The sequence below is a fragment of the Schistocerca gregaria genome, chromosome 5 (assembly GCF_023897955.1).
Source record: "Schistocerca gregaria isolate iqSchGreg1 chromosome 5, iqSchGreg1.2, whole genome shotgun sequence".
NCBI classification, from domain to species: Eukaryota; Metazoa; Arthropoda; class Insecta; order Orthoptera; family Acrididae; genus Schistocerca; species Schistocerca gregaria.
The window spans coordinates 225,413,543-225,425,940 of NC_064924.1; the positions used below are offsets into that span (position 1 = coordinate 225,413,543).

At 38.4% G+C, this 12,398-nt stretch overlaps 1 protein-coding gene across 3 annotated transcripts in view; it reads right to left on the reverse strand.

Moving 5' to 3' along the window:
• Positions 1 to 749: 749 nt before the first annotated feature.
• The window catches only part of LOC126273090 (protein l(2)37Cc), a 30,239-nt gene continuing 18,590 nt past the window's right edge, over positions 750 to 12,398 (reverse strand). For all 3 annotated transcript variants that reach the window (XM_049976515.1, XM_049976514.1, XM_049976516.1), the window contains 4 exons: positions 8,803 to 8,945; positions 5,977 to 6,093; positions 4,005 to 4,100; positions 750 to 1,363 (listed from right to left, as the gene is read on the reverse strand). In XM_049976515.1, the coding sequence (XP_049832472.1) occupies positions 1,148 to 1,363; positions 4,005 to 4,100; positions 5,977 to 6,093; positions 8,803 to 8,945 (572 nt within the window). In that variant the 3' untranslated portion in view covers positions 750 to 1,147. The remainder of the gene's footprint in view (positions 1,364 to 4,004; positions 4,101 to 5,976; positions 6,094 to 8,802; positions 8,946 to 12,398) is intronic.

Genomic DNA, 12,398 nt, shown 5'->3' on the forward strand with positions numbered 1-12,398 from the left:
AAATACAGAAAAGAGCCCCGTTGTTACTTCCTTTAGTTTTTGAGTTGTTAATAAACTTTCAACAGGGAAAAGGTTTTGAACTCCACTGCACCTGGAATACACAACTGTTGCCTTTATGTTTAAAATTGATTTCAAGCAACTCTAAATGGATTACAGTTGCAAATGTTCCACATAGAATGTTTTGTATGCAAATGAATGGTCACTAAACATATAATTCCGTTAAATGGCAGAAAGCTAGGGGTACCAATAAGTCAAATATAAAAAAATTATTTCTACACATTTGAGGCAAAGAGAGGGGAAAAATTGCTTCTGTAAGCTTTATCGCTCCCCCCCCCCCCCCTCTTCATAACAACACATTTTACATTGGGAAAGGCATCCTAAAATGTTAAGAATTCTCTCAAATTCCACCCATACACAGACTGCGACAAGATAGGCTGCCTATTTGAACAGCATAATGAGAAGGTATAAAAACTGTATAGGACAATTATCAGGTGAATATGAAATTTTCACCTATCTATCCAGACATTTCTTTTCACTGACTGCTTTGGACAACAGATTACAATATTGCAAAATATATTTAGTATTTCAAGTACTGATTCGCAAGACAGGAAACACACAATTTAAATTTGCTTTGCTCAAAAATAACCAAATCTATTTGATAGATAACTTCTACATGAGAGTACATAAAAGGCTTTAGGGAAGTGAAAGGAAATGATTCTAATTTGACACAGAAATTAGGAAAGTATCAATACAATTAACAGCACCACAAATGGGCATTTATGATCCACTAGTAAATATATAACTGCCTCTAAAAACATTGCTTCAAACTTGTCCAGAAGCTAAAAAAAAATTGGTAACCACTCCTCACTGACATATCATCAGTCTTCACTACAAAATACACAGCAAATGCTTACACATTACAAATTCCTGCTTTCACAGTAACACAAATATCTTTCTGTCACACTGAATGTAGTACTAAATGTTAACACTACCAGTGAACCACATAAATCCATTTCTGTAAATGCAAACAGGATGAACCACAATGGAAACATTAACAATTCTGCCAACGACTCATTTCCTTTGCAGATCCATGGATGTCACAAGGGACTCATCAGTGAGGCTGTATGGATGCAGCAGGCACATTTTTCTATTGTGTTGGCAAGTTCAGCAGTACATTCTGCCCAGGTGGCAAGTACGCAACTTGGCGAGATCTTGACAACTGATACGCAATATCTTCTGCTGCTTCAATCCGTCGCAGTTCTACCAGACCTTCTCCCGCTTCTCCAAACGACTTGGCCAACAACAGAGCGGCTTGTGCATCCCCCTCCGCAGATATAACAGCTGCTTTCTTCTGCTGCTCAGCCTACAAATAAAGAAAAGTACTGTCTATGAATATGGCTTACACTGTAACAACTGAATTCCATTGGCAACCAAGTATGCTGTTCTTTGACCGTATGCAGTAACTTAATATGTATATAAATTACATAGAAGATTTGATGTATTTTAGTTGCAACATGGTCCACAGCTACTAAAAATTTGCCAAATGATTACTCAGGCAAAACTGAGCAGTAATGAATACAAAATAACAGGATATTTTAAGCTATCTAACAGCAGGCACTGAGGCAGGATTATCATTCAGTTTTTGATGTTTTGCTTAATCTACAAGAATCATTCCTTAAGTCATGGCAACTATGGTATATCTCACAATAATGGGATGACAAGGGACTTCCATGATGTGCATTGAACTGGTAATGCACTGTTTATCTGAATGCCAACACAACATAGTTTACAGTACAGGAGGTTCAGCAGAGGGTAAAATGAAACACACGCATTGGAACTCTGTGCAAATTTACTGTACACGAGTACAAATGGAACAAAAATGAATCAAAATCAACTACTGCCCTTCAGAATATTCCCCCAATGGATCCAGACAGCAATTCCAATTATGGAGAAAGCACTGAAAGATGCTGGCATTGCCATCAATGCGTGTTGCCTATCTGTCCTGTTCGACAAGTGCCTCCCATACAATGGTTTCTTCAGTTGTGGAACGAGGTCGAAGTCACACGGATTGGAGTCTGGTGAGTAGGGCGGATGGCAGAGGATTTCCCACCCCCACAGTTGTACACAAATTTTGATGATGCCTGGAGTGTCGGCTATAGTGTTATCATGGAACATGACTGGAGCATCCAGCAGTGCCAGAAGTTTTCATTACTCACAGCTGTTTTAGACTGATCAGCTAGAACATTATGACGACAGAGATAGCTTCTGCTGTGTTGAGCTTTTTTTAAAAATTTTATTTTAGCTTGAGACTGAACACCATCAAACATTTTGATGAGCCTTCTCTGGCTCTAAGATGTGTATTCAAGTTTCATTGTGTCATTTTTATAACAAATTTTTGTCTTCCTTGAAGTACAAATGCAATGTCTTTTGGACAATTGTTAAGTACAGTAGAGCGTCGATTATCTGAATGTCTGTCAACCGAACGACCGTTTAACCAAACTGTGTACTCGCTCACACCTGTTACTCTCCCACCCTACCGTCCATCATCCCCCTCACTCCCAAACCAAGTTTTCCACAGTAGTCGCCGCACTGGGCCACTGCTGGTGGAACATTGCTTCTAATGGGGCCTTCACTAGGCGCTGCTGACCGGTTAAGCCGCCAGTCGCTGTGTTTCAATCAGCACACTTCTGTCGGCTTGGCACTGGCAGTAGAAGTAGCAGCAGAATCAAAGCTGTTCACAGCAACAGCTGCGCCAGCTTAGAGTTGAGGCGTGCCACTCCGCGCAGTTTGAAGGATTACGCGCCCCCAAGAAGAGCTTCTCACGTTGCAAACATCACCTTCTGTTCTCTGTTACGACAACTTGTGTGTTGCTGCGTGAAGAAGTGAACTTGACGATACAAAATGCTGAAATGTAAACGTGTTGTCCTTTCTATGAGGGACAAGTACGAGATTATTAAAAGGTTAGGCGAAGGCGAATCTGCAACCACTTTATCCAATGAGTACAAGGTGGGGAAATTGACAATTATGGATATAAAAAAACAATCTGTAATGAGAAACGTACGTGACTTAGCTGCACGTAAGCGTGTAGGATTGCTTAGACAGACCAAAAGAAAGGATTTTTTTAAATGTTAATTTTGTATACTGTGTGTATTGTTCATACAAAATGTGTATGTAATATGTATATATTTTTGTTTAATAAACTGTGCCACATACTATATATTCCTACTGAAGTTGCCTTTGTATGTTACTTTGTAATACTAAGAGAGATGCCTGTTTTAATGAATAAATTTACTGTACAGTACTTCTTTTTGGCAAATAAATATGTACAGTTCGATTATCCGAACAAACCAGTTTTCCGAACACCCATGTCCCCCAATTACTTCGGATAATCGACGCCCTACTGTAATTTAAGCAATCATTGTCCACACACTTTTCAAACATTAACTTATCACAAGTGATTCGATAGGCAGAGCTAACTAATATGCACACAAACTTTCAATTACTCAACAGTTACTTGTTTATTACAATTATAGCCTGGACCAACACTGTTTGCCAGTTTTTAAACAGCTCTATGAATCTTTTCACTCTACAATTTCTCTCTGCTAAGTACACACAATACTTTTAACTAGCTTATTTATTAGAGTATCAGCGACAAATGGATTGAGGTGCAAGGCTCAAAGAAACAATGGCAGACTATCTGCCAGCATCAGAGTGCAAACAACAATGCATTCAACTAAAATAACTTGGTGGATGTTTACTGACTTATTGTCATCAAAATGAACTCCAAAAATAACAAGTGAGAACTAAACAAGGAAAGAAAAAAGTATGGTCTTGAATTAAAGGACTTCATTTTTAGATTATGAATTATTTTCTTCTTGATTTTAAGTTCACTACTGCCACCAGGAACATAATATAAAAAGAGTAATGAGCCAAAAATAACAAAGATACAATTTTCATTATAACATGTAGACACTCAAACATTCTATAATTGACTTGATGCTTACCTTTTCTACCAAGAAGCGTGCCTTCTCTGCTTCTTGTTGTGCTACCTGTTTGAGTTCTACAGCCTGGGTGAATTCTTTTCCAAAAGTCAAATGAGTCTGAAAAAAATTATTTTACTTTGAATCACATATTAAAAATATAAATAAAATTAAACACAGATGTAACTTAACAGCTGAATGGTATCCATTCTCTAAGAGTAGATAGAAATTAAATTCTATGGAAGAGAAAGAATTGCAAAATACAGAAAGAGTTACGAAGTGACAAGACTCATGTAAGGAACAGTAGGGAGTGATACGGGCTGTAAATACACAATAAGAGAAATTAACTGTGTGAATGATGAACGAGGTAAGACACAGTAGCACCTACTGATTACTGTTTCTTGGCACTGTGCACTTTATTGTCAGCAATCAAGCAAAAATTGTCAGACATGAATCACGTAAAATCAACACCATTTTAAACTACACCAACAAAATATAAACTATAATAGTATTATGATAATTCTATTTCCATGTATGCATTTGAAATTTTACATTGCTGACACTCAAATCTACGATGTTTCACCGACTCAAGGAATGCGTATCCTATGCATCAAATACAATCAACTATCCGAAAAATAAAGTCCAACGGCATTGCTCCACTAATTACCACCACTCAAATCTACGATGTTTCACCGACTCAAGGAATGCGTATCCTATGCATCAAATACAATCAACTATCCGAAAAATAAAGTCCAGCGGCATTGCTCCACTAATTACCAAACAGCCAACTACAAACTACAATGAGAACAGTGTTATAGTTTTATTATCCAAACTAGCCTTCTCCCTGCAGCTTCACCCACATATGCATTCCACATGTATATTGAACACATCCTTTACTCCCCCTCTTTTTGTACATTTCCTCCACCCTCTCTCTGCCCATATTCTCCTCCCTCCACAATCATCTGACCTTATCCCCCCTCTCCCCACCACTCTCTCTTTCCATCTTTGCCTCCCACTCTTGCACCCACCTGCAATACAGTTCAATAAACGAGGCTGATATTAGTCCCACAGCATGCCTGTCAAACAGAACAGGGGCTTGAAAATCATTTATTTGCCCATGTCACAGACTACCATGAAAAGTACGCCGATAACACAGGCCGATATTACTCCAACACAACATGCCTGTCGTGCAGTGCAACTTACATGTTGGGGCCTGAGAAACAGTGTCTTTCCCCTGACGTATAGGCTACCCTGCAAAGCAGGTTTATTTGGCTGGCTGATACCATTCCTGTATAATATGAGAGGCAGCCTTATGCCAGTGGCTGGGAGAAACACATTTTTGCCTGCATCTCTGCACCTACTGGAGCTTGGAGGTTATAAACCCCACATTGCCGATACCTGTGGGGCCTGCTGTTTCCGTACAAAATTTGGTTGAAACTGATTCAGTGGTTTAAGCTGATTTGCCGAACATAATTATGTTCCACCAAATCTGTGAAATCACACGTCTTTGTTCCAACGAATAGACACTCTTGCTGCTTTTTAGGTTGCTGTTTCATTATGTTCCAACAAATCAGTGAAATCACACCTTTGTTCCAACAAATAGACACTCTTGCTATATAATCAAGGTCAGGATTGTGTTACTAACATTCAAATTTTTCACTTCAGTATCGGACGTGAACTTAGTTTCAACAAGGGGCTAGAAACAGATTGCTCTGCAAGTCCCCTTTGCTGATCCACAAAAAACACACATTGCAACAAAAACTGAATAAGGGATTTGACAAACAGTAATGCGTAAAATGTAACAGCGGCATATAAATGGGATGCTATGGATACCACATGTCTAAGATCTTTTAATGAAGTAAAAAATAAATTGTTTTGAAATTTCCTACCAGATTAAAACTGTTTGCTTGACCGGAACATGAACCTGCATATACAAATTTTTAATTGGGATTTGTTATAAACATTAATTACAAAGATAAGCAAAAAAATTACTCACGATTGAGATGTCATCCAATATAACACCAAACTGTGATGCACGTTCCATTAGATCTTCACTAACTTTTTGCGACACAAGTTCTCTCTGAGTGATGAGTTCACCAGCATCAAATTGAGCCTATAAATAGTTACATAGGTATTTACAACATCATGAGCCAAAAAATTTTTGAAGCCCTAACTATGGGAGCAGATGTGAGGGCAAAGTGAGGAACGAAAGGAAACATTCTCAATCATAGCATATAACTTCATCTCCTCTTCATAACAGTGTTTGTACAACAAGAACATTTGAAATTTCAACTTTTTCATCGTTATGTTCAACAAATTAAAATGATGAACTACAGATAGAGATGAAAATTAAAATTATTTGTAACAGCTAACTTCACTACCTGCTACTACTCCCAGGCCTGCACATCAAAATAACTACCTTATATTAATTTTAAATCAAAGGCCAAAGAGCAAAACCTTGAGTATTTTTTATGTGGGTACAAATTAGAATATAATACGCTTTATGAAGTTTGGTAGCTTTGTCATCATTAGTTTCCGTACTCTCACTTTCATCGCATCACTACATGGGAATTAACACAGCCGATTACATTAAAAAAAAATGACAATGGTTACAGAGAAAGAAAGTAATGTGTGTATATGGTCTTAAATTTAATAAAGAAGCAAGTACTTTGGGATGCACTGTTTATAGATAGTTTTTCTGTTCTAACAGATTAACAAAGGAGTACTAATAAAAGAGAGAGGATTGCTGGCCAGTACTTCAAGAGGTTAACCACTGGTGAGCAATTCTGTATCATAATGTATTAGTTCTGTTTACTGAACGTTCACTTGATACAATGGAGTACAACATGTAAGGGTCACATGACTAACATGGGCATTGACATGTTACTGGCTTGTTAACCCTTTAACTCGTGTGCCTTTGTAACTGTCCCTGTGTGCTCTGAATGTATTTAGGCTTGCCACCAGTCCTTCTACCTGGTACTCTGAACGTGTCTACACGTACACACTTTCAGAGCACACAGGGACAGATACACAGGCATGTGCCTTAACACGTCCAGAGCAGTTAAAGCGTTAACACACTACACAGATTTGCACAAAGCACGATTTGGTCAGGGAGGGACTGGAAGACATTGAATTGTGAGCAGACAGAGTCCTGCTCAATAATTTCTACCATACATGCCTTTGGCTTTACTTTTTTTCCATTCAATGAGCATAATCCTTCAATCAATAACATTGAAATTTTACTATTTCTTTCATTCTACTCACTGCATAATTGTTTTTGTAGAAAAGAAAGGGAAAAATTTAAAACCTAACAATACAGGGAAGTAACTACATTCAAAGTATGAAATTTAATTGTGGCTGATAGTGGAAATTGGTAGGTAAATGTAGTGAACTGAGCAAATACTCCCATCTCCATCTGTATTTCAAAATCTTTTTTGTCTATGTAATTTTGTCAGTGCTGTCATAATTCTCAGTGTCATGGGACTAACTCCAGTGTAGATCTTCATTATCAGCCTCATCATCAAAAACAATACTACTACTATTGCTGCATTACTGTTCTTAGACAAAAGTACATCTATCACAAATATTTTACTAGACAATAATTTGTTTTACCACTCAAATATCATAAAAGTAAAGACAAATTGTGGACAGAATACACATGTATACTCTGTGCTGACAAAAGTCACGAGATAACAACATGCACATATACAGACAGCAGTACTGTTCCATACATACGGTATTAAATGGCAGTGCATTGACAGAGCTGTCATTTGTACTCAGGTGACTAATGTGAAAAGGTTTCCAAATTGGTTATCACCGCATGATGGGAATTAACACAGTTTGAATGTGGACTGATGCGAACTGGCAGTTGGAGCTAGACACATGGATCACTCCATTTCAGAAATCGTTAGGGAACTCAATATTCCGAGATCCACAGTGTCAAAGGTGTGCTGAGAGTACCAAATTTCACGTGTTATTTTTCACCATGGAGAATGCAATCGCCAGTGCCCTTCACTTAATGACTGAGAAAAGTAGCATTTCCATAAAGTTGCCAGTTCTAACAAACAAGCAACATTGAAATAACTGCAGAAATCAATTTGGGATGCACGACAAACATATCTGTTATGACAGTGTGGCACAATTTGGTGTTAATGGGCTATGGCAACAGACGACTGATGTGAGTGCATTTGCTAACAGCATGACACTGCTTGCAGTGCCCCTCCTGGGCTCGTGACATCAGTTGGACCCTAGACAAATGTAAAACCGCAGCCTGGTCAGATAAGTCCTGATTTCAGATTTTGTGTTATGGCCTGACTGTGTTGCAGACCCCACAAACCAATGGAGCCAATTTGCGAACAAGGCACTGTGCAAGCTGGTGGTGGGTCCATAATGGTATTGGACTGTGTTTACATGGAATTGACATGCATTTTATGGATGACAATGTGCCATGTCACTAGCCACAACTGTTTGTGATTGGTTTGAAAAGTCTGGACAATTCGAGTAAATTATTTGGCTATCTAGTTTGCCCAAAACAAATCTCATCTAACATTTATGGACATAACCGAGAGGTCAGTTCATGCCCTAAATCCTGCATACTTTCGCAATTTTGGATGGCCATAGAGGCAGCGTCGCTCAATATTTCTGCAGGGGACTTCCAACGACTTGCTGAGTCCACGCTATGTCAAGTTGCTGCAGTACATCGGGAAAAAAGAGGTGCAACATGATATTAGGAGGTGCCTCATATCTTGTCACCTTAATGTGATGAAAACATGATGTAACTGTTCATAATATTTACCAAATTATAAACAGTAAGCATACTTACAACAACAGCTTTAAGTACTTCTGTGGTGATTGACGGCAGTACTCTGTCATCATAATCGACTCCAAGGATAGTGTAGATTCGTGGCAACTGATCCGGCAGAGGTCGGAATAGGATACGAAGAGTTATGTTGACATTCTGCAAATCTGTAATTGAACACAAACATTTAATAAGAAAAGTTAAGCATTATGTAGCACTATAGTAGAAGTACTCAAGCAATTCAAATCCAAGAAAATGTTCCCAATTGTGTTTTAACAAGAAGTCACGTTTACCAATAACTGTAACCATTTTGAGTATTCAACGGTGAGGTCACTAGTGCCCATACTAAATCATTATTAGGTTAGTATGGTTATAATTGTTACAATAATTACCTACTTCTCACCTCTGACGTTTTCCTTACGGGCTCCCAGACAAATTTACAATGGATGGAATTAGGAACTCACACTTCTACAGAAGCACTGAAAGACCTGAGTCGAAACAAGGCCCCCGGAGTAGACAACATTCCATTAGAACTACTGACGGCCTTGGGAGAGCCAGTCATGACAAAACTCTACCATCTTGTGAGCAAGATGTATGAGACAGGTGAAATACCCTCAGACTTCAAGAAGAATATAATAATTCCAATCCCAAAGAAAGCAGGTGCTGACAGATGTGAAAATTACCGAACTATCAGTTTAATAAGTCACAGCTGCAAAATACTAACGCGAATTCTTTACAGACGAATGGAAAAACTGGTAGATGCGGACCTCGGGGAGGATCAGATTGGGTTCCGTCGAAATGTTGGAACACGTGAGGCGATACTGACCTTACGACTTATCTTAGAAGAAAGATTAAGAAAAGACAAACCTGCGTTTCTAGCATTTGTAGACTTAGAGAAAGCTTTTGACAATGTTGACTGGAATACTCTCTTTCAAATTCTGAAGGTGGCAGGGGTAAAATACAGGGAGCGAAAGGCTATTTACAATTTGTACAGAAACCAGATGGCAGTCATAAGAGTCGAGGGGCATGAAAGGGAAGCAGTGGTTGGGAAAGGAGTGAGACAGGGTTGCAGCCTCTCCCCGCTGTTATTCAATCTGTATATTGAGCAAGCAGTAAAGGAAACAAAAGAAAAATTTGGAGTAGGTATTAAAATTCATGGAGAAGAAATAAAAACTTTGAGGTTCGCCGATGACATTGTAATTCTGTCAGAGACGGCAAAGGACTTGGAAGAGCAGTTGAACGGAATGGACAGTGTCTTGAAAGGAGGATATAAGATGAACATCAACAAAAGCAAAACGAGGATAATGGAATGTAGTCAAATTAAATCGGGTGATGCTGAGGGAATTAGATTAGGAAATGACACTTAAAGTAGTAAAGGAGTTTTGCTATTTAGGAAGTAAAATAACTGATGATGGTCGAAGTAGAGAGGATATAAAATGTAGACTGGCAATGGCAAGGAAAGCGTTTCTGAAGAATGGAAATTTGTTAACATCGAGTATAGATTTAAGCGTCAGGAAGTCATTTATGAAAGTATTTGTTTGGAGTGTAGCCATGTATGGAAGTGAAACATGGACGATAACTAGTTTGGACAAGAAGAGAATAGAAGCTTTCGAAATGTGGTGCTACAGAAGAATGCTGAAGATTAGATGGGTAGATCACGTAACTAATGAGGAGGTATTGAATAGGATTGGGGAGAAGAGAAGTTTGTGGCACAACTTGACTAGAAGAAGGGATCGGTTGGTAGGACATGTTTTGAGGCATCAAGGGATCACAAATTTAGCATTGGAGGGCAGCGTGGAGGGTAAAAATCGTAGAGGGAGACCAAGAGATGAATACAGCAAACAGATTCAGAAGGATGTAGGTTGCAGTAGGTACTGGGAGATGAAGCAGATTGCACAGGATAGAGTAGCATGGAGAGCTGCATCAAACCAGTCTCAGGACTGAAGACAACAACAACAACACTTCTACAGAGACAAATTTGATAAATGGCTTATTTTATGATTTTCCTGTGAAACTATATATTCAAGTGCTTTGAAAAGTAGGGTGTTAGTAGTTCCTGACAGGCCAATTATGTAGTTTGTATTATTTTTTTATTGGGTGTGTAGTGGTTCCTTAACATACAAGGCAAATAATGGGCCATCAAAGCTTGTGCACATCAGCTAGCCTGCATTTGAGCCTCTGCAGCACAATTTTGGAATGACACTCAATTTATCATTGAACCGGTGACCTTCAAGATTACGTAAGACTATAGGCAGAATGTGTCATATATGATGTTCATTATATTCAAAATATCCTTCACCCATTCCTAGCACTGCTGCAAGTCAAATCCTGAAAAATGATTACACAGTATTTAAATTGCCTTAATGAGCATCTATTTAGGCAGCCTTTTCGGTGGATGGCGCGGCAGATAGAGCAAAACTGAAAAAATGTCACTTTGTTAAATGTAATCATCGAATAATGCAGAAATGGTCTCAAGGCAGTGTATAAGTGCATTCTCTGCATTACAACAACAACACACAAAGTTTCTTAACACCAAGTTTTCAAAAATGTGACCTTCAACCTTAAAAAGCCATCTAAAGCGTTCATAAAGGAGAAAGGCCTGATCTCGATAAGTTCAGTGAGAATCTGTGTGTCTACAGTTTCGCAAATGGAAACATGATTTAAAAAACATTTGTTTACCTTGTGATGCAAATGCAATGACACAGCAAACTCTTATGCTTGAGAAGAGGTAAACTATATGCATTCATTTACAAAAATCCCAGTGTTCTGCCTCTGCAGAGGACACCCTTTCTGCAGAGAATGCAGCACCTTGGCAAAAACCTACCTATCAAATTAAGATTTGTTTCTTGCAGAACACGAAAAGATCCTTTCCATTCTAGTAACCTCAGTTCATGTGTCATGCCCTCATTTTATCTCACTTTCATCAAGGTGAGGGGCCGGCAGTGAGTACTGTTCAAGGGACAAGAAGGTCCATCCTTTCAGTTCAGTCCATACTTCTACTGGAATTTCATCATGAGGCAAAATAACTTGAAAGATCTAATGGTCAGGGGCATTTTCTAGGCTTTTGTTTTGTGCACCCTTCTCATCTGCAGAGGATAGTGTTGGTATATTTGTGGATCCAAAGGCTGTTGCATTTTCATTTCAACTGCTGTTTCCAGCACTGTACTTTCTACTCAGTAGCTGTCTTAAGCAGCTGACATAGGTGTCATCTGTCTCTTAATGTAAATACTGCTGCCATGTTCAACTCAATGTAAGTAGGGAATTACTTTCAGAAATGATTCAACTGTTAAAATTAAAGACTGAAATGTTTAATGCCAAAGCATAATCTGACAGATGTCTTCCATACTGTCAACCAATTACACACATCAAATCAGTAAAATGCAAAGTTTTGTTAATTACTCATCACAAACCTGAAAACTTAGGGCGTGACTAATAAGAATGTATATCTGATCTGATATAAGAAAAGTAGATGTAAAAGGGCACACCATAGATTATTTTTCAGGTAGTTTAATATTTTTGTCCAATCTTATATGAAAATAGAATTCTTCAATCTAGTGTTCAAGGTCATTTGGAAACTGCAATGAAAGTACTACCACAAAGTTTAAAATGTTTGAAAAGTG